Consider the following 23,913-nt stretch of genomic DNA (forward strand, 5'->3'; position numbering starts at 1 on the left):
TCTCAGCAGCTTGTAACTGTAATCACAAAGGCTCGTACCTTGTCTGTATTTGCAACAAAGATGAAAGTCATTGACCAGTGTCTGGATTTACTCTTCACCTTCTTCATACTGCTTCTTAGTGTCACCACTGAAAATGAAGTTCATCAAGATTTATCAAATTTTTTTTTTCTACAAAAATAAAAGTTTATTTTGAGGAAATTACTATTTGCCATCCTATAATGAAGATTTCTTATTTAGCTTCATTTCATAATAAGCTTATGAATAAATCTTGCCTCATTACACCCCCCCCCCTCCCCTGACCCCTACCCCCCACCCCACCCCACCTCCGATTTACAATATTGTGTATCGGTAATAACCATGTAGGGAGTCTTGTTAAAAAGTTATATTTTCTCAGACTTTTTTTGTTCATAATTCCTCCCTTTCTTTGCCTGACATTCCCCCAAGCTTGTCTGCTGCAACTATTTGGTAAATACAATTTAGCAAAAAGCCATGGGTGGGAGTGGAAAGACAGGGGTCACAAAGATAGAGGACATTTAACTTGATGTCCTAACCTAAGTGGTGAAGCACATAACATACAGCTCTAGTATGGTCCCTAATGAGTCTTCTGAATCCTTTAGTAATGGAAAGGCTGGATGCTTTCATGCAGCATGAGAAATCAAAGAAAATGGAATAAAACTTGTCTTTTGTTTTCCTCCTCACAACTGGGTTGCTCAAAAGTCTTGCCAGTATTGAAATAACTGCCTGATGAGTTTATACTCTATAATGTGCACAAATTACTGGCCTTAAATTAAAGTCACCTGCTGCTCTATTATTCCATGCATAAAAATAGAGAATATCGACCAGTCTATGCATATTCTGCTTTCTAACAGATTTATGAGGAGGCTGACAGGTGACTTGTCGCTAGTCACTTCTAGTTCACCTTAAAACCCTCCTCTGTTTTACATAGCACACACACTCCAGCCGCTCCCAGATGTTTCAGACCTTCCCAAATGAAACGCGTTGTTAAACTTGCAAAGAAGTTTATGGGGATTTTTCTGTTCCTGGTTGTTAAAATGTAGAGTTACTTTGCAGCTGGTGGGTAATGAAGGCTGTTTCCTAAAAAAAAAAAAGACCTTTTCAGACAAATGTCTGCTGTCATCATGCAGATAAGGTCTGTCAACACAGGCACAATTTTTGCACAGTAACACATCACTCCACAGCATAGTCAGACAAGCCAGTTAGCTACTGACCACGGGCTGACTTCTACCTGGTTGATGTTTCCTTCTCTGGAGACATTCAAAATCTGCCTGGATGCGCAACCTGCTGTAGGAGAATCTGCTTTATCAAGGGGTCAGACTAGATGATCTCCAGAGGTGCCTTCCAACCCTGACCATTCCAGGATTCCGTGAACACAATTTGGGGGATACATCACCCTTCAAGCACTGGGTACGGCTTATAGACATGAGTAATGCCATGAACTTCAAGAGCCTGCCCTTACCTTTACCATTTTTTTGGATTTGGATGACAGCAGATCAAATTAATGAGCTTATATGTCTAAGTATTAATGTATAAATCTTTCATGACATACTTTTATGTTTTTCATACCATACAATTAAGAGACCAGAGGGTCACATTTTGCAGTGTTTCCCCTTGGAAGTAAACGGCATTTGGGTTTTTTTTCCCTCCAAACCCTATAAAAAATGGAAAGCATCCTTGCCCTTAAACTTCTCACAGTTTTGAAGCAGCACTGGACATTCCATCTCAAAAAGTTACAAGAAAATCGAAAATATTCTGGCAAAGCTGAATTTATCTTGTTTGACATACTAGCTTTGAGTTTTTCCTGTGATACAAAGAGTGGCATTAGTTTACAAAGGTTAAAATAGAAATGTTCTAAGGGACACTCCATTTTTATTTCTCTTATTTTGTCTTTAAATTATAAGAGCCTTAATACCCTATGACAATTTTCTAGTTGAGACTTGACACACAAAGGAAACCTATATAAAAAAATAAAATAAAGTAAAATAAAATAATAATAAAAAAATACACCACCAAAATTGATTCTTTCTGATAAAGGGGAAACATAGAGTATGAATTTGAGCCAGGAAAGCAAAACATGTTGGAGAATGGATGGTGACTAATCGGGATTTAAAAAAAAAATTAAAAAATCATTGAAATTTAAACTTTCAGCTGAAACCCAGTCCAATTTAAACATTATGATGCTTAGAGACATCACCCTGAGTATCCGGGCATGTTGCCTTTACCCATCTGAGACACTTAATTCAGATATCTATAAAAGCACATATTCACAGCCATGAACTAAGGTTTCAGTGAAGAGACTGCCCATGAGAAGAGGCAATGTCGATTTAGGCATCTATCTTCTTGCAGACCACACATACTCATTGAGTCTTATATTTTTAATCACAGAGACAGCATTTGCAATTTGACAGTATAATCTTATTTGCCTGAGATTTCAGTGCTTCACGTTAGGCATTGCTACCAGTTACATCTAATGGATGCAGAAACTGAAGCAGAAGAGTTGAACAACTGGTCCAGCATCAGTCAGTCTGGAATAGATTTAAACTTCAAACCCTCTACTTTGCAGAAAACATTTCATCTGTATTAAGGTTAGAGGTTATTTACCACAGCCACCTCCTCCCTCGCCGTCTTAGTACCACGTGACTCTCATTCCTGTGGTCTGGACAATGCAATCAAAATCCTTTTTTTTCCAGACATTTATCATTTCCAATTTCAGTTCATTTTATCAGCTGCAAAGTTATTAGTCTGACTTAAAAATCCCATCAAAATCTACCCTTTGATGCTTATTTATATGTTCATCAATTAGAAGCCCTTAAAAATGTCAGAGATCATCCAGTCTCACTTGGAGCTATTCATGGAGCATCACCACAGTTCTAAGGTTTACAGAAAGTTAACATGAACATTTAGACAGCTTAGACAGTTTCTAAAACAGCTACAAGTTATCTGAACCCGATGATAAAAAAAAAAAAAAAGACAAGAAAAAAGAAAAAAAAAGCACAAAAAGAACAAAAAAAGCCTAGTTCTAGATGCAGCTGTCTAACTTCGTCTTGAGCTACTGTTAAACCGGAAAGTATTTCATCATTATCATGTGAATCGACTGCCACATTTGGTAATATCTCGATTGATAATACTCCTGTACTAATCACAGAAGGAAATACCTGTCAGACGACGCTTTCTCCATTAATGCCAATACTTCTGCCACAGTTTTTAACAGATAAAGGGTAAGGGCAGCTCTTCTAAAGTTCCCAGGATCAGATTTTTTTAATGTCTGCTAGCCACAGAATTCATCTTTCATCTTTGCATTTCCCTGGTGAATAGTTCTACAATTCTTATATTCTTATTTATTTTCATTTCTTCTTTTTGCATGTTATATTTGTATAGACTTCATATGTGCATGCAAAATGAATACATGTGAATGCATTGCGTACGTTTTGCAGTGTGTACAACCTGGAGTTAATTAGGGGTGTGTGCTGTGTCTTTGTTGTTCACAAGATCAAGGCTCCTATGGACTGGCTACCAACAGCAGATGGAATACGTGTTGGACTGGCAAATTGTGATCATTCACTTGCAGGGATTTGGAAGAATGTTTTAATATTCACATCATGAGAATTCCAGTATGGACCAGATTTCAATGTTCACCTATTAATCATGTGCTTAACTTCAAGCATATGTTTTCCTTCACAGATTTTAGAATCAGGCCCTAGATTTCTATGGTGTACTTGTGCTGGACCGACGGACGGTTTATTTGTTAAGCCGACCCAGCTCTGCAGACTGGAACTCTGATGAGTAGAGGAGTATTAATGTAATGGATAATTAATCTACCTGTTTTCTCTTTCAGGTTTTTGGTTGTATTACATTGTCAATCATTCCCCTGTTCCGCCTGAGCCAAATGTGGTGTTCACCAAGGCTCTTGAGACTTAGCATGGAAAATGAGCTGAGTTATTTTGATTCATTGTTGTAACAGACTGTAAACCTCTCCTCTGTTTTTAGAAACATTTACCACGGCAGCTGAAAAATGATTTTTCAAAATACTATTGCTACAGCCATGGGATTAGATCTTGGGTTTAACCCAGAACACCCTCTATGCTGCTAAGACCCCCTTTTCTAATCCTCCTAATCTCTGCGTACACACACAAAAAAAGAAAGATAAATAGCACACTGACTGGGTTTTTCTTTTCTGTTTTTAGGGGAGAAGTTAAATCTAAACCAAACCTAACCTGTGTAGTACATTACAACCAATATGAATTTCTATTTGTTAATGTTGGCACAAATAGAGGTGGGGAATTATCACTGAGAATGAGTTAAAGTATTTTTTGTACTAACAGCAGAAAGACTTCTGCTGCACATCGTTAAGCAGTAAGCTTTAATTTCATGCAGCTCTTTTCTATTTTGTATAAATTAAAAAACTGGACATAAAGCAGATTCTCAAAACAGTGTGGGTTCAGCTTAAGATGCTTACTACAAAGAAACATTTCCCCCCCTTATTATTATTGTATTTTTAAATAATATATTAATTAAATTAAAATTAAGTTTTTCATTGTAGAATTAAAATTAAAAATTTGACAAATTGTGTACAATGTTGAAGTAGGCTTGTGGTGGTTGTCTTTTGATTGCCAGGTGTCAGGAAGCTGTTTTTTACCTACTACTCATATAGAGCATGGGATTCAGATAGATCATCTACTTAATAACAAATTTCTGTGCTTTATAATATGTAAAATAAAAATCTCACCTCTCACCACCTTCTATCAAGGTTCCCTGTGTGCTCTGTGATGTAAATTATTTTCTTTCTGGTTGAGCTGCTGCTGTGTTTTTAGGGAGATAAATGAATATCAAAATGTGTCACCGTGATTGAAAACGTTGAGATGAACTTGCAAGAAATCTTTGCTCTGAGAAAGATGTTTACTTTCTGACTTTTTCATTCCTCAATCAGGACACAAACCAGTGCTGTGGTGTCAGATATTGCCACGCGCATATAAATTTTGTCTTATGGTCAGTCTCTAGGAAATACAGTATCCATGAGCCACACACAGCGAATCACATAATCTATAAGGTATTCATGGCATACCACCTACATCTTCTGGAGAATCTGGACCTCAAATGCCACGGGAATGGGACTGTATAAGGACATAGACAGGTAAATCAACCTCTGCATCCTCCAGCCACTCCTAACACCAGGAACAGCTAGCTGACACTTCAGGCCACAATGGCCTTTCTCTTCTCCTTCTTCTTCCTCCATGCTAATAGAGAAAACGGGATGGTGAGCAGCTCATCTTTCACTCTTTGACTTCTTCCTTCCTTTTTTTTCTCTATTAAAAAAAAACACAACCAAACAACAAAACAAAAAAAAGACCACAGAGGCTTGATTTCACAGAGGGTGCATCTTTGACCATAAACCCATGCTGCACATGAAAAATGAAAATGTGTCAAGAGTTCTTTTGTTCAAAATCTGATTTTTTTAACTGCAAACTCTGCTATCTCATTGACCTTCTGAAGCTCAAGCCTCCCCCCAAACTTCATTAATCTGAATAGGATGATAACTGTATCAAATTTTTACATGTTAGAAGACGAATGTATGTGGCATTAAACAGGAATCAGAGCTTTCTGGAGAAAAGGAAACTCCATATTTTATGCTCATTTATCATCTACAGAAGCATGTTCTCAAGTCTAGTCAGATGGGGGTGGGTAAGGAAGGTCTTTGCTATCAGCAAGCTGGGGAAACAACTTCTCCCCAGCTGTTGTAATTAACAGCAATTGCTGCAAACTCTTACAGCCTTCACAGTTACACAGAGACAAATGTAAGCCTAACCTGCAGCAGCCAGCAGAATTACAGAAATCTACCCAAAGTCTATGGAAGGGCTGTGCTAGCTGACAAGATAAATTTCAGAAATCTGTCATAGAGCCTCTATGCCTTATCTTTCTTTCAGAACCTGACTCCACACCAGTAGTGTGGACAGCATTAGCAATTGAGTGTTGGGTCAAATTTCCTCAGTACTATGCAAAATAAATGTTGTGTTATAAAAATACCGTCCACCTAAAAAATAATCTTAGATAAGGTTCATATTTTTCTTAAGAAAATACTGCTTTTATTTAATTGCCTACCATGTTTTGGGCTAAAACAGTTTGAAAAGCAAGTTTTGCAAATACTGTTCCATACTAGGGCAAATGTGTAATGCCTATCAGTGCAAAATGTGTAAAGATTACTGGTTTTCTTTTCAGCACAAATATTAAACTGCTTCACTGGTGTAGTTAAGCTGTAGAAAAGCTTGCTTTATTCTAAAATGTGTTGGTGATTTACAGAAGTTTGCTGGGCTGCTTTCAGAGGCTGCTCTTTTTCAGTTTGCCAGTATTTACTCATGTCCCTTTTTTTTTTTTCTGCAGCTGCCATTACAGATGTGAAGAAAAAAAGAAACCCCAAACAAACAACCAAAGCAGCTCCCTGAACTTTCATAGGACACTGGATTTCTGTTTGTGGTTGTTTTAGCCTCAGCACAGACGTGAGCAGCGGTTCTGGCCTCCTGGGGCCTCTTCGCAGGAAGGGGGCTTTGTAGTAAATTTTTTTAGGATACAACTTTTTGGACCTGTTTTGAACCTCTGCTTTCTGAGAAGAGGGAAGCTGTTTCTTTCCCTTGATGCTATGAGATGTCAGCCAGATAGCACAGGTGAAACAACCAGCAGTCTACGTGACACCAACCCAGAGGTGGAATTCTTCCCACAGATGGAGGACAGACCATTGGCACTACTGGTTTAGCACTGGACATCGTGATCAACCAAAAGTCATGTTCAAAAGCATTAGCACTGTACTCTCTAGCTTCCCTGTCTCTCTTTGACATTTAGGATCTTACTGAGAAGACAGTTGAAGGCTTCTTGCTTTCTTGTTGTGCGTTGGGTTTGGGTTTTTTTTCCCCAAGCTGCAATCTGAGATTTCAAGCAGCAAACCATCATGCCTGGCTATTTATAGTTACGGAGGTAGATCATTTTATAGTGGGACACAACTTCAGATGAAGGCAGTCAAGAAGTCATTGAACTTAGCAGCTGTGCAGCTGCGTCACCGAACCCCTCATGCTGCCCAATTATTTTCCTTGGCGACCGCTTCCTCTAAGAACTTGTTTTTTCCTGACTATGCCTCAGTTGGCTATTTGCAAAGGCCTGGCCAGTGTTTGTTGAAGAAAAAACAGAGCAAGCAGTTGCTTCTGTTATTCTCCAGAGATCTTTAGAGGAAAAATGCTGTTTAATATTGACATATTCTCACAATCTCCGGGGGAGACTTTTGACAAGAAAGGGAGGGGAAAAGGAAGAGGGGGCCGGGGAGGAGAGACCTGCTCTCTCTGACCTTTCTCCCCAGAAGACAAAAATCAAAAGAGAAAAAATAAATACATTTTTCCTCTTTTTTTGTTTGTGACTGTTGCAGCCTGAAGCTCCACTCCTGTATCCATGCTCCCCATTGCTAGTGAATATACTGGTTGCGCATTTTTCAGTAGAAAACTGCAATATAACATTGCCTGTCATGTTTGCCAGAAGACCGAGAACTGGACCAGCCAGCAAGGTCTAGATAACTTTGCCTTATCTGTTTGTGATTCTTCTTTCTGCCTCGGTTTACGGGCATCACCTGGAAAGCTCTTCTAGAGTACAGCCCCACCAAGCTGTGTCTGCTGACACAGGCACTGGGAAGATCTGGATAAAAGACAAAATCTACTATCTGCAGAACACCAAAGCTGCAAAAAGAATCTGCTACTGTGGGAAGAGGGATCAGAATAAACACAGATCTGGATGCTTTCCCCAGGCACATCCAGTTAAATGAAGATGTCAGAAACCCAAGTAAATAAAGGGAATAAAATAAAATAAACATGCTACACCCCCTCCCCCTTCCCTTTTTAAGCCTTCCTCCTACTTCAAAGCAAACCTCAGACTTCAGTTCTGTATGCGGGTACAGAAAGCAAACCCATGCTACCCATACACACCCCCTCTGGGGTAAGCTCTCAACCTTGCATGTCTTTGAACATCGATTTCTGGGGCTGGTGGTGCCTAAAAAGAAGCAGCATCACCTTCTATATCCTGCAGTGTGTCATGTTTAAATAAACTTTTAATCAACCCACTGCCCTCAAATTATGCTATGGACTTGAAATACTCAGAACAGCACTCCAGACCTCAGAGCTTGGGAAGAAAAAAGAAAATATTTCCTCTTTCTTCAGAATTTCTGCTAAACCAACAAAGCCTCAAGCAAAAAACAAGCAATTGAAACAAAATTAAAGGAGTGTGAGACTGCTATCTGGGATATACGGTGGTAAGGAATAGCTCATGCAAAACAAGTGGAGAAAAGCAAACAGAGCAGCTGTTGTGGAGGGCAAAATGCAGAGCTGCGAAACAGTCCCCATGGAAGAAGCTGTGCAGAAGAGCTTTGCACAGGACTGCTGGTGCAGAGGCAGCCACAAGAGATGCACAGAAAGGAGGGACTGCTGCTTGGTATGTGGTTGTACAGAGTAGCTTGTGCAGAACATACAGAACAGCAAGCAAAGAACGGAGCTGCTGTCCACTGACTTTCTGCATGGCCACTGAAGCTCCTCAATAACTCAGATTTCTGCTGCCTTTTCAGATCTCCACGGGCCAAAATTCTGGAGCTGTACCTCCAGTACATGGTCCAGGTACAACTGCTGGACCATGACAGTGATCTGTGCAGCGTAGCAGCCACAGCCCACAAATCACTGACTTGGTTTGACACACAGGCAAGCCCCAAGACTCATGCACTTCTTGTGTCACATCCAGTTCCATGACGGACCTACAGGATCCCCTGTAAGGGAAGGAATTATCTTCATTTTTCCTTGCTTGCAAATAGAAAGTGCCTCTCTTTCCAGTGACATCATATTTTTTAATTGGTATCATAGGTACAAGTGTGATAGAGCACTTGGGGGTGGTGCAGACAGCCACAAATAATCAGCCATAGGAGCTATGTGATGCTCAGGGAAGATGACAAGTGTGTGCCACACTGACTACAGTTTAAATGCTCTCTCCTTCCATTACTGGTTCCTCTTGGGGAGAGTCACTGATGTATTGGGATGATGTTACCCACCTCAAACTGCTCTGAAGGTACTGAGATGATATAAGAGGCCATCTGTAGAAAGGGGTCTTCAAGTACCTGGCAGCTGTACAGCAGCCTTGCCCAGTGTCATGACCATCTACTTATATAAAAAAACAGATGTACCTTTTCTTTTTAAATAATATTTCCTAAGAATATAATTATTTTCTTGTTATTCTGTGCTGTTTCTCTTTCTTGTTTTCTTCTTCGCCCATACCTTGTCTTCCTAACAGCAATCATCTATGTTTATGAATGGTATTTTATTATGTATGGTGTTATCTCATTCCTGTTTTCTACTGAACATAGAGCCTGAAAAGTTGTCTTCAAGTTGCTCAGCCCCACAGCAGGCACAGGTGAGCAGGACAGGCAAGAGGGAGCTGCCTTGCAGGCGTTAGCTTGCTGGCAGAGCTGCACAGCTCCCACTGTGGACTTCAATGGGCTGCAGCATAGAAGCACCCTGAAATGCTCATCTTTTGGATTGTCATGTGATGCCTCTTTCCTTATTTTGCTGATTAGGCCTTATAGAAATAATGAGATGGCTTTAGAAATCTTCATGGTAATAAGAGTGGTCAGACTAATGAGTATCAAAACCTTTCATCTTGTTGACCCAGCCTTGACTTGGAAAAAGCTGAAGCTGCCAGTCCAGTTTCTTTGAGAGATCAAGATCACACTCTTGCTCCTTCCCCCTGCTGCCCTGAGAGACACAGCCAGTAATGGCTTACAACAGGCTGCCTGAACATTTTGTTTTAAAGAGACACTGACTGCCTTTTCCCTTAACAAAGAAACAGATTGCAAGGTTGTGTTATTGACAACATTAACTGCTGGCATCAGTAGACGCTGACTCTATCTTAAGAAAGAGCAATTAAGCTTTGCAGCTCTGGCCAATGTCAGGGAGACGATTGGCAATTAATAAAGTCTACTCATATCTCAGCAGCTAAGGGTCACACCACAGCTGAACTGACACAGACGCTCCTGCAGCCAAAGGAGATGACAATGCTTTCTTCCTAGAAGAACCTCATCTGACCTTTATTCCCTCAGTGAAATCTGCTACTTCCAACCTGTTAGATGTGCAAGCTCTAAAAGGTTGTCAGAGAAAGCTTAGCAGAAAGCAACTGTTGATAGAATGCAAGTTTTTGATGAGCAAGGAAACAGCCTTTCTCCCCTCCAGCATCATGATCAAAAGGCCAAGGCACTTGGCCAGTGCCAAAAGCAATGTATTGTTTCAGGTTTAATACTACTATGTCACTTCCAGGTTCTACTCAGAATTGTTGTAAGGAGACTTGTTATACAATTTATTTCAAAATCAGTACTGTGTTATCTGGAAGCCAAAAAGCTTCTCTTACAGTAAGAGAAGCTAGTCACTCTGTGGGTCTTCTTCCCAAACGATTTATTGGTCAAAAATCTGACAAATTAGTAACAAACTAATGGAAATAGTTTATCAATATTAATCAGTGGATGCAAACAAACTGATACCAGAGGAATTTTACCAATGTGCTTAACTGTAAATGTTGCAACTATGTATCCATGACATGGCTGAGCTGCACAATGCTGCATTACATAGCGTAGCTACTAGTATAACGCTGTATTGTATAGTTTAGCTACTAGGTAGATAAGAACTAGTCTGAAACCAAGACATGAGTCAAAAGTGTTGAAACAGGGCCGAAAGAAGAAAAAGTCATGAAAAGGATGAGAAGAAGAGGAATATGATGAAGAAGAGGATGAAGATGTCCCAAATGACCATCAGAGGACCCTCGGCCCATTAAGCCACATGTGTGTAGTAAGAATGTAGGTATGATTAGTAGTTCATGGAACTGTAATGAATATGCTAATAGTTTCTCAGAAATGTCATTAATATATATATATACACTCACATATATAAATTCTTATATCAGCCATATAAAGATAAATAGCAAACTAGTATGTACGATGGGTGGAAATTATCCCGTGGGTATCTGGTGTCGAGACTAATGTCTGCTTTCTAAAACTCCAAACAGAGTATTAGAGAGTTTTGACTCCAATTTTTTGGTATCAAAACATCCCTCGCAAACTGTAAAATGTTAGTCTCAATATGGCAGACATGTATGGATAGGCTTGACTTTAGCCATGACGGTATCCTCCTGCATGCCACAGCTATCCTAACACCGACACTTTTTGAAAGACAACGCTAAGGTTGTATCCTAGTGGAAAGAGTTGGAATATTTAACAGGTACAACTATCTTTTGTTGGAGGGGCAAAACCATCTGGGTTTTTTTAGTGACAGCATGGGTGTCAAGCCATTATTACAGGCATGGGTAATCATGTGATGAAATGAAACAGTATTAGTTTTTAAGAGGAATATACCCCATCCACCTCCCAGCTCTAATAGCTGCAGTCACAGCCAGCCAGCAAGTAATGAACAGATTGCTTTCTTCCGTGTGTCTGGCATCACGGAAACCGAAGGATGCAAGGCTGATCACAAACAAGTCAGCTGGAATAGCCAGAAAGTCTAGATGTGATGGCAGCCTACAAGGAAGGTCCCAAAGATTAACTCCTTTTTGCATCAGAGTGTAACAAAGACACAAATAGCAAGTCTAGAAAGCACAGCTTGCTTTAGAAAGCGCTTGATAGAGATACTCTTCTGCCACTTCGGGAGCAGTAGCAACATTTGCCAAGAAAGAAGATAGTTGTGTGGTTTAGGGTGCCGAAGAAATCTGGATTTAGCTCTTAGCAACTTCTGTCCTGGGTTTATTACATAAGCCTCACACACTCTAGCTGTAAACCAGGGTTAATAGTATTTCCTTTCTGCTTTTGTCATGCGCAGGCAGAATTGAAGACAACAGGATCCCAGCTAGATACTCTCTAAATGAAATCAAAGCACTATTCATAAATAAGAAAAAACCCCAGTATAAATAAACTACTTGTAGGCAAAGCAAGTCTAAACATAATCTAAATAAGGGCAGAATAATTACACCATAGGGCTGCAAAGGGTTTTCATAACATCAGGGCCCAATTTTCTGTAAGAAAACTTTCTCTTGGGAGAGTCTATTCCAGTCTGACAGAAGAGGGAGAGAAGACATACTTCTTTAAAAAGAGGTTTACACCAACAAATTATTTGTGTAAACTTTAATCTCCTTACAGTAGAAACATACACAGTACAAGCCAAAAGTAGTATAACAATTTTACAGCAAAGCTTACCAGTAAAATGCAAACCTGATTTGTATCAAATTCTTAAAAAACTGTGCACTTTCTCAAACGTAACTTTGTTCAGCACATCGTTTTGACATATATAATAAGGCATTAATTCTATAAGAATCATTTACTATATTCCAAAATCGCATGACCTAGGTGTAACACTCTAGAGCCTGATACCATTTTTGTTCCTTTTGACAATTACAGATTTAATCTACCTGCACTGACACGTAGCATAGAAGCACTAAGAACAAATACAAGCTTTCCCAATACTAGGTTCACATTGAAAAAGTTATACAAAAAAATCACTCAATTGTGCATTGCAATAGCTTGGTTCTGCTGCAGCCCTGACTGTAGTTTTAAGAATAATTTCCCCTTTCAACATGCTTCCTCACTTCCAGTAGTATTTTAGTCTTTTAAAATGCAGAACTGAATCTGCAGGAATTGGACCCCATTTCTACCAGCTACCCAAACCAGAACACAGCTCTTAAATTTCTTTCAAAGTTAAATCTTCTATAAATGGCATAGTTGAATTCATTCTAGCTACTATGTACAGAAATGGCTCAGGCAATTAAGTTAGTCCACCTTGTCATTAGTCAACAGGAAGTATAATTACTGTAGCTGTAAAGGAGGTATCTAGTGTTCCAGAATAAGTGAGTTTAATTATGGTGAGAGCTTCCTCAACTCTATTTACATTACAACTTCAGGCTCAATGTTAAATAGCAAGTCATCATTTCCTCTTCGAACTTCAAGTAGTAGAGGTGATTCATTCATCACAGCCTCTTGCAGGTCACTGGAAGTCATCAAAGGACGCCCATTGACTTTAACAATAATATCTCCATCTTGGATCCCTCCTCTGCAAAGACAAGAAGAAAAAGGCAGTAAGTATGCATTCTACGCACAGCGAAAGTACAAAGACTATTCACCACCTCTTTGGCTGATGTGGTAAATTTTAACTTGTTTTAATTTCCACTGAAGTGAAATTCCACCCTTTCTACTGAAAGAGAATAACTGGTTTAACTCGCTAAATGCAAAATCAGACTCGCGTCAACTGAGGATTTTCTTCTAAAACAGAAAAAACAAGTAGCCCCGCTTTCTCTTTGTCTTCCACAAAACTACAGCAAGGGAGAAACAGAAAAGCCTGTTAGCCACAAGTGACTCACTCCACTCCATCCATTTGCAAGAACATGCTTTTCTATTTCCAGTATGTATTTCAAGCACTGGAAATTAAACCACTCTCAAAATTTCAAGACAAGCAATGTGTACCAACTGAATGACAGGTAAATTATTTCTTTCTTGCTGTTCACATGTAATCCAGGATAGCTGCTTTTATTGCCTTTGTATTTTAGTAATTCCTAAAAAACATTTTTAGAAATATTTATTTTCCAACTGTTCTGTAAAGTAGTCTCTTCCTCTAAGATAAAGCACTGTCTCAGATAATAGCTCTGACAATTTATTCTGTAAATGCTATCCTGTTTCCTGTTTAAATTTAATCCAAGTTTCTATTTATTAATATTCAACATACCTTTCAAAACCAAAATTTAGTTAATTGTACTTGGGGTGTTCTTTATATTTGCACATTGTTAATGTTTCATAACATCATGAAAGGAGGTTATAGCAAGGTGGGTGTCAGTCTCTTCTCCCAAGTAACAAGCGATTGGACAACAGGAAACAGCCTCAAGTTATGCCAGGGGACATTTAGATCAGGTATTAGGAAAATTTCCTTCACCTAAAGGGTTGTCAAGCACTGGAACAGGCTGCCCAGGGAGGTGGTGGAGTCACCATTCCTGGAGGTATTTAAAAGATGTGTAGATGTGGCACTTAGGGACATAGTTTAGTGGTGGCCTTGGCAGTGCTGGGTTACAGTTGGACTTATAAGATTTTTTCCAACCTAAATGATTCTATGATTTAAAACAGTCTGCTATTGAAATATTTCACTTCTTTAGACATGAGTAGAATCTTAGCACAAATATCTTGACTTTTTATTTTTTTTTTTTACGTAAAGGTACAATTTTTGTTTAAATACAAATCAAGATTGGTATGAGGAAGTAATTGAATATAAACAGAAATATTACCTACTAGTATCTATCTGAAGATTTATTTATGGTGAAGAAGATTACGTGCTCTACATACCTATGAGAAGGTGAGTTTGGAACAACTTCATGTACATAAATTCCACTTCTGACATCAGGAAAATCAGCATTATTGTGTTTCAGTTCTTCCACCAAGCTAAAAGAACAAAGTTATACAGCATTTTATTCCACTACAAAAGCAGAAGCATTCAAAAATTCTTATTTATTCTCACATTTTTTTGTGACCAAAAATGAATGACTTAACTGTTTGCTTCTTGTTCTTGTGATGAGAACACAGGGGATTTGAAATTGGATTAAAAGCAGTAATACAGGTTTTTAAGAGTTAGAACTACTTAACTGTGCCAAGCATGCTGTATTTAATGGTCTTGTACATCTCCTGCAAGAACCTGACTTTTGCTATTTATGGCAGTAGCACAGATGGCACTGTAGAAGAGCACAGAGACAGTAGCACACTCTGTCCTAGGTGCTGTACAGGGATAAAAGACATTCCTGCTCCAAAAAAAAATAATGCTGGTGGTGGGGCAGAAGTTTGCTAACTATTTTGATACTTTTATTTTGCAAGTCATTCTTAGTTTGTCTTTATCTAGAACAGTAAAGCCTTTGATAACTTCAGTCATCAGGTAGATGAGAACCGTGAGAGTTTTCCAAGGAAACCAACTTCCTCAAATTTTCTTGAGGATTGTTTGTGCATCCCTTTCTAAAGAAAGAAGACAGGAATCATCTGCAAAATAGACTCTAAAAATATACCCTCGTTTCTGAGGGGATGACATCATTTCAGGTCTGTGTACAGTGTGGTTTAAAACCCATTTCTGGAAAGAAATGGTTTTAAACTAATGATGGATTACTCTGCTGTCTGCCACAAAAACTTGGGGTCCCTAGATGGAAAGCAAGCCAAAATGGCTGCACATAGCCTCACTTCATTGATTTTTTAATGAGGAAGCTAACAATTAAATGACTAAAGCAAACACACTAGGGGAAGTAGTCCTTTCCTGGAAACGGGCCTGGAGACATCTTACACTGCTCCATTAGATGCCACAAAAGCAGTAAAATCTCAGCACGTTTACTTCACAATTATGCAGAGAAACATTCTGAGTTTCTCCCCATCAGTGGTGGCCCAGTGATGTTAATGCCATTACACCGATTCATTCCAGCTGAGGATCTGACCCTCTGGGGAGGACTGCAAGAGTATAACTCAATAAATAAAAGACAGCTTTACTACAACCCCAGCTGGAAATTGTCTTGTTTAATTCTGTAGCCTACTGCCATGCTGGAAGTGCTCTTACTGCTGCACAAGAACCATAACACTCCTCATTTGTTATCCCAGAATATATCCTCATAATGGGAAGACACAAAGCAACATGAGACAGAAAAGACAGTAAAGAACTGGAAGAGAGTGCCCATATTCTGGCTTTGTTAACATGGAGGCATTAAGCTTTACTTCTGCACTTTAGCAACTACTTTCTTCCCAGTTAATGATTAGGCACTAAATCTCACATCATATGGCCTCCACTGGCACTGACAAAACTACCACCAAACCCTCAGGCAGCTAATCTGCCATTGGCACTCAGTCACCTGAAAAGAGCAGCTTGTTTAGATGTCACCTAAAACCCGGGTTAACTCCAGACATCCTCGTGAAGAACCAAAATCTCTGTTCAGGCTCTTCCTAATTTCCCTCAGCTATCAACAGAGCATCCAACGTTATCAGTATTTAGACAGTGACTGACAGTGATCTTCCAGGTCTCAGAACATGTATTTCACTAGCATCATTAAAATGTTCACAGATTTCACAGAAGCAAATGCACACTTCTAGATTTTCTGGAAATTTGTAATGAAAGCTGAATGATGAAGTTCTGAACCACTATTGATCACATGGTGTATGCATGATCATACAGACTACTTTTCCAAGATACTTACGCAGGTGTTATTGTCAGCATTCTGATGCCAATGAAACGCTTCTTCCCATCTGAAAGTAATACAAAGTATATATAAGAAATTTTGGCAAACATTGACAAAGTAACTACTTTGAAAAATCCCATTTTAATTGACATGTATTTTAAGTCATCAGCTTTCGATAAAACCAAGTAGAAGTCATACACATCTACACTGAGGTCATTTTTTATTTTGGTTAGCATTGGTGTACACAATGACAATCCCTCTCCCTGCAAATGAGAGTAAGAGAGAAGCTCATTTATACTCCACTAGTTTTCCTTCAGGAAACTCAGGAAGAATTCTGTGATCTACTAATCACATGACTTCAGTAAATGGAAAATTTCTTAACCAACTACCATTTCATCTGAAACTGGTCAAGACAATTCAATCATATGGTGTTCTCACTAAAATGTAGAAATGGGATTTAAAGAAATTACAATTTCCACCTTTCAGGGAAAGGACAACCAAAAGACTCACACTGATTCTAATGCAAATGGCTTGTTATTTCTACCCCAAAGAATTAAAAGTAAAAAAACCCCATACACCTTAGCCAAAGTGATCACAAAAATGATCATAGGGATGGAACACCTTTCCTATGAAGAAACACTGAGAGAGTTGTGGTTGTTCAGCTTGGAGAAGATAAGGCTCCAGGGAGACTTTATTACAGCCTTTCAATACTTCGAGGGGGCTTATAAGAAAGATGGGAACAAACTTTTTAGCAAGGTCTGCTGCAATAGGACAAGGGGTAACCGTTTTAAACTCAAAGAAGGTAGATTTAGATGAGATATAAGGAAGAAAATTTTTATTATGAGGGTGATGAAACACTGGAACAGGTTGCCCAGAGAGGTGGGTGGTAGATGCCCCATTCCTGGAAATACTCAAGGTCAGACTGGACAGGGCTCTGACCAACCTGATCTAGCTGAAGATGTGCCTGCTCACTGCAGAGGGAGTTGGCCTAGATGACCTTAAACAGTCCCTTCCAATCCAAACTATTCTATGATTAGCCAAGACTGTAGAATTTTAAATGGTGAAAATTTACTCCTTTAGAAACAGCACCACACTTCTGCGGTTGGCTTTTAGTAATCATGATATTGCACAGCTGTCTTATGAAAAAAAAAATGCAGTTTGATGACTTCCTGAAGTGACTGCTTCAGTAGTTAGTTATATCCGGTATGAAACAGCTTTTCCCCTTACTTGTTCCAGCATAACTACTTCAGAATTTCTTTGAGCTTCTCCATGTTCTCATGTGAGGAAACAGTTTGAAAAGGAGATGCACACAGTCTTTCTAACCCTTATTCTTTCCAAGAAAAATAGTCCCAAGTAAAGGAATTGGTCCTGAATCTTATACATGTCCAATATTCCCATTAGCATCAGTGAAAATGTTGGCTACTAAACTACTAAACATTGGATTTGCTACACACTGAACAATCTTACAACTGTAACTGTCACCCCTGTTATTCCCTGAACTGTTCTGGCTCTCTTCTGCTTTAAAGTGAAACTAATGCGATCAAAGTCAGCTACAGTAAAAGTGTCTTGAAGAAGTCTAACTACTCAAAACCGAAGTCTCAAAAGCTTTGGGCATGGCCATGACCTAGTGTAATTCACAGCGCTTCTCTAGTCTACCTGGCATAAACATAGTTTTTCACTTTTTAAAAATATCCAAACATGATAATTCTCCACCTGAAAATAATCCCTCCATCCCTGTAAAGTGGACAGTTAAATGATCTAAGTTGTCTTCATGAAACACAGATGACAGACTCTCTGGTGACAGTTTACTGTTTGCATTAAACGGTTTGCTACTGGTCATCACCTGTGTGATGCAAAATATGCAGAAGCACAAAGCATATTCTGGGGCATGAGTTAGGAATGTTTCCATGAAAGAAAAATGAAAGAAGGGACAAGAGAAACCTATCTGGAAGAAATAAAGCAGCAAGGATGAGATTGGGCAAGAACAGAAAACCAAAGCAGAAATGCTGCTGATCAAAAAGGGCATTAATTCCCCAGTGGCTAATGATAAAATGAGGTTTGGGGTGGGGGGTACAAATAAATCTGGTAACTACAGACTTATTTAAAACTAGAAGTCTTATTCTACCATCATCTTTGGGCAGGTTGGGGTATCATTTCATTCATGTTCATGCATTAAAATTCAAAATGGCCTTCAGCCCTCTCTCCAAAATAAGTTTGCCACCCTGCAAACAGTGGTTCATACTGTAACAGTAGCAGGCTACTGTATAAAATAAAACTAACAGCTATGATCTAATCATTATTTTAGCAGCAGAGACTAGATTACCCCCCTTCCCATCCTCCAGCCATTTCTTATGTCAGAATACAGGTTAAAAATATACATATATAAAAAATACTTGTCTTGTTTTGCAGAAGTCCATTCCATTCAGTTTAACTTAAGTCAAATATCTTGCACAAGAACCAAAGCTTTCATCAACAATGATTAAAGGGAATATAATTATGCAGTTTATTGGAAGTATCAGCAGACACTGGACAGGCACAGACAAGCTATTACACTGTTTTACCATCCCCAAAGGATAGGCATTTTGATGTCAAGGTTAAGTCACATTAGCAGAACTGCGTGTGGCACCTTGAACTAACACTGTCATATTACATCTGTTCTGTGAATGAAAGTCTCAAAACCTGTCATTCAGGCAATTTGTGCAATCATGAGGCAGAAGAAAAAATAATTAGGAGAACTGGAATAAAGTGAGGCTGTAAATCTGAGAAGCACGTCACCAGGGTGAAGTCCCAGCAGCAATCAAAAGAAGGCCAATACATAGGAACAATCAGCTTGAACAAATGGGAAACCACTTAAAGCTGGAGCATAGCACAGCAGAGAGAGATATTCAAATCTCATTTCATTTTTGTAAACAGCAGGCCAGACTGAATACTGATTCCAGTGGTACAAAGTAACGCAAACCAGCTTCAACTACTAGTTTAAACTTAAATCTGTTTTGCATTAATACAAAGTCACAAGCAGCTGACCCCAAGTATCTAGAAGCAGTTCACTATGGAGATTTCTGTTCCACAGTAAGGAAAGCATTTGCTTTAGTGTGAAACCTTTCTGGTTTTACCGATGCTTATAATAGTAGAGATACTAGGTAACTAGAGAGATAATCACAGGCTGAAGGTAGAAGTGTTTATGACTTATAAACTGTGGCAAAAAAACCCCTGATAAATCCAAATGAAGGGGTCAGGTACTCAGACTCTTATGGACATGAGTTAACTCTGGCACATGAGTATCCCCATTACAGTTGGTTTCAGTAGGGCCAGGATATCGCCAAGATTTCTGAGTGAAGAAACGAATCCTGCACTTTTTATTCAAGTGGCAGGCTAAATTCCTACTTCTCTGCTTGCTCCTTTTGCACTTAAGATGGTCTTACAGATTGCATGAGCAGTCCTGAAAGAATTTAAGAAAATATTCCATTGCCAAACAGAAACCATGAAAACAGCTCAAATCTATAATGCCAAATAATGTGCATCATCACATATAAATGCATAGCTGAATTTAATCAGTATTCTGAATCTATACTTAGCAAGCCTCCTAAGCAGCCCTAATGTTTATTGGTAATAATTATCATTAATAATCATAAAAATACACAGGTAAGCATATAGTTTCAACACAACCAATGAAGTGTTCTGGGAATGTAAGAGGATTCATATAAATGAATTGGTGTGGCCAATGCAGAACTCCCCTATTTCTCCTTGCCCATCTGAAACAAGGTTTATTCACTTCTCTGCTAAAATAATATGAGAGCCCAGGCTGACCTCTTAGGCTGGATTTTCTCTTTAATATTTTGTCAAATTGCTAACTTACTGTCTTCCATTCTAGAGGATCCATGTTTGAACACTTTCTACTTTTACCATCCTTCTCAAGTGTAAACTAGAAATAGATGGCAGAGCCAAGACTGAAATCGAGAAATTCCTACGGGATACTAATAAAAGACACTGAAGTAAAAAAAAAAAAAAAAAAAAGAAAAAAACAAAACCAAAACACCAAACAACAACAACAAAAAACAACCCAGTCAAAACAGTCAATGCTTAAATATATCTATGACTTCTGGAGGTAAAGACAGAACACACAGATGGTTAAAAACTGAGATTAAATGGAGACACTTAACTTCATGCACCAGTTTAGTAATTCCTAACTATAAAAGGAGGTTAACACTATTACTGATAAATCTGAAATCAGTAAAGACTTTCAGATCATTCAAAAGATAAATATCTCTATGAAGAATGTGGTAAATCGTTGGTCAAAAATTATCTATTAGCTATTATAATGTATTACCCATGCATTAGGTAATATAGAATGCTTAGATAATCATAATCATTGCAGACACTGCATTCAGATACTGTCCTCTCCTTTTTCCTCCCCTTCTCCACTCCTGTACATCAGTAGATTACATATTTGCAGTTATATGCAATGGATGTGACTTCAAAAATATATGCCTTCTATATAAAACTGGTAGTTATCTGATCAACTCAGATTTAAAGACTAAATTCAAGCTTACTCAAAATATTGTTTAATATCTCTTACACGCCAGAGTAAATCTGCGAAAATCAGTTTCCTAAGGGAGTTTTATCATCTTCAGGAAATATGTTAGTTAAAGCAAAATGTTAATATCCTTAAACTTATTTCTATGATTTAACTGTACCATAAGGGTGGATCCCACTGAAACTTCTGAAACTTAATTGGAGCAAAAGAAAACATGATAAAAACAGCCCAAAAATTCTGCTTACATAAATTCCCTATATTGAGAAATAACGCCTATACAACAAACATGAAAATTCTATGTCTCAAATATGGTGAAAGTATCTCCTAGAAATTCTCCTTCTCTGTGCATCAAGGCCTCTAAATGACTGTGCTTCTGCCTGCAGCAAAAGTACAAAAGGTACTTCAGACAAGCAAAGAAAAAAAAAATCAAAAAACTAAAAACTGCCTGTACCCAGGGTTATACCAAGCACTAATGGTCACACTAATGCTATGAGTGAGTGTGCATCCTTCTCCTTTGATTAGGGGATAATGCAAATGATAAAAAAAAAATCAGTATGTTCCAATCTCAAGATTAAATTTCACTATGTTTTCTCTTAGGGTTCCACAGGCAAAGTTATCTCTAGGCCCTCTATCTGGGCTCAGTGGATTCATCATTCTCTGGAGGCAAAGGTGCCTGAAGGAGCAAGGTGGCTGATTTCAGTGGCAACATCTCTAGCCTTCACTGACTTTCCAGCCCTAGTTTCCAGGAACTCACTGGCAAATGGTGGGCTTTCTGCACAAGCCTTGCATTCCTGCCCCTAGAGCCATGCCAGCAGAGCAAGCCATCGCTCCTCCCTGTTTTGAGATGAGCGGTTTGGTTCTGAAGGGGAACATCACTAATGATACAGACCTGCGTCTCTCAGAAGCCAACAAACAGTTAGTAACCTGGGTGAATAAATAGTTCTTTTGACTTGTTGGCTGAAACAAAACTATTTCAGCTAGTTTGAAATGTACTTTTCAGCACATAATTAACAACTTCTTTCACCAACTCCCCTCCCCCAAATCAACAAGTGAAAACAATCCGATTTGGGGAAGTCGGCAAAACACAGATGAGGGGACCCATCAGAATTGCGATGGTCTCAAATACACAAGCAGATGCATAACTTTAAGACCTCTGACTAAGGGAAGTTTCTGAAATAACAGTATCTGAGAGAACACTGAGCACAATAGTGTAGGGGAATAACCCTGGCATCAGCAATTAGGATGAACTCAGGAGAAGACAAGATTAATATCAAGAAGATTCAAGAGAAGCAGCAGCCAACAGTCATGATAAAAGACGAGTAGGGTGTAGACAGATAAATTGGCAAGCAAAAGAGAAAGGAAGGTTTGGCTTGGATGAAACATTACTAGATCAGCTTTGGCTGTGCAGCATGTAGAATGACACCTAATACAGTGTGACATATATGAGGCAGGCACATCAAAAAAGTCCAGAGTACTGCAGTTGTCAGTTGCTGGTATATTCAGATTTATATGCTCTTTGGTGCAGAGGCTTTTCTTTTTTTCAGCCTCTCCCCCTGCTTGCCTTTGTATTTTTTCAGGAATTAGAACACAGCTCTATCTCCACTGGGGTCTGAGAATCTAGCACAATATCCAATTGTATAGCACTGACATAGATGACCATAGCAAAATAAAGATCATCCATTGATAGTGCACACACTATACTCCATCTATGGACAAGTGTTTTAAAAAGTTTTGACCTTATTCTCCACAATACATTTCAATCTCCTTTTTGTTTGGACAATATTTGAGGATAAGACTCCTTGACCAAGTCACCATTTGTTCTTAAAATCATCTGAGGCTGTGTCCTCACTGTTCTCAGAGGCTGTTTTCCCCAGATTTATACAGATACTGTCTACTCTTTGGGCGTTTGAGTAACACAATGTCTCTCTCTCCTACTTCACTGAAGCTGTTTTCTATTTCCAAGTGTTTTATACTGTAAAAAAATGCTGCTCCTTTCAGTAACAGGCAGTGGAGTCACTACTACCACTACAGCCACAATTCACTGACCTGCAAAGACAACCCATGTCTTTTGGCACTTCAATGACAGATCAGGATAATAACTCAAAGATGTCACTGTTTCTTGCAGATCTTACCTTTACTTTGTTTGTCATGTGACTCTGTGAGAAACTGAGTGATACGGTCTGAAGGAATAGCAAAAGAAATTCCAGCTGTGACCTTCAAGGTATTAATCCCAATAACTTCACCATCCTGTTGAGAGACAGCACCCGATTAATTTGCTCTTAAGTGCCAGGGTTCAGCTCATTGCTTAGCATTTCATGTTAAAAGCTGTTGTAAGAAATTTTAGAGTGTTGTAATCACTCAAGAAATAAACATTACTTGTAAGGGAGGATCTGGGCTCTGATTCACAATCCTTTTTGCATTTAACTGTGATGGCCAGAGAGATTACAGTACAGTTTGTTCATCCAAGGTCCATCCCACCACTTGGAAAGAGATTCACTCTGCTGAGTGGGCAGTGGAGTCACTACTACCACTACAGCCACAATTCACCGACCTCCAAAACCACTGCTGGCTTTAAGCAATCTATTTTAAAATCAGTTGTGCGGATTAATCGGGTCTCATCTTTGCCGTGCATCCCAGGTTTCATAGTGTGAATGAGCCTAACTGCTCCTTCCAGATCCCATTTTCCTCACTGCTGTGTAAAATTTCCTCTGCTTTATAATAAAATGTTTTTCAACGGTGTATGAACTGAGACCTAATTTGCAGAGTTTGTGTTAGCTTCAGGGTATCTGCCTATCATTAGCTTGAATGACTGTAAGCTGGTATGACCTATGAATCATTCCAAAAAAATATTCTTCCACTAATTTCAAAATAGCTCTTGAAACAAAACAAAAGCCAGGTCACATGGACTTACCAGATTAACTAGAGGTCCTCCAGAGTTGCCGTACTGTAAAAATGACATAAGGGAACAATAAATTGGTGCTTCACGGTAGGAAATGCAATTTTCATTTCAAACAGTATTTTGTTTGTAAGTAAATGAAAGAGAGCAGGTCATTTCTTAGGCAGCATTGAAAGACACAATATTGATCACTGATTACAGGTAGGTCTTACCCTACTCGTTCACAGTTCTTGTGGTAAAG

At 38.8% G+C, this 23,913-nt stretch overlaps 1 protein-coding gene across 1 annotated transcript in view; it reads right to left on the reverse strand.

Moving 5' to 3' along the window:
• HTRA3 (HtrA serine peptidase 3) overlaps positions 1-23,913 on the reverse strand; it is a 59,564-nt gene that overhangs the window by 20,134 nt on the left and 15,517 nt on the right. Inside the window, exons 5-9 of the mRNA XM_080373481.1 lie at positions 23,688-23,720; positions 22,909-23,023; positions 16,261-16,309; positions 14,387-14,482; positions 1-13,109 (exon numbers count right to left, since the gene is read on the reverse strand). The exon at positions 1-13,109 is cut by the window's left edge and continues 20,134 nt beyond it. Coding sequence (XP_080229607.1) covers positions 12,944-13,109; positions 14,387-14,482; positions 16,261-16,309; positions 22,909-23,023; positions 23,688-23,720 — 459 coding nt within the window. The 3' untranslated portion in view covers positions 1-12,943. The remainder of the gene's footprint in view (positions 13,110-14,386; positions 14,483-16,260; positions 16,310-22,908; positions 23,024-23,687; positions 23,721-23,913) is intronic.

This window comes from Falco punctatus (assembly GCF_963210335.1).
Source record: "Falco punctatus genome assembly, chromosome: 1".
NCBI lineage: Eukaryota > Metazoa > Chordata > Aves > Falconiformes > Falconidae > Falco > Falco punctatus.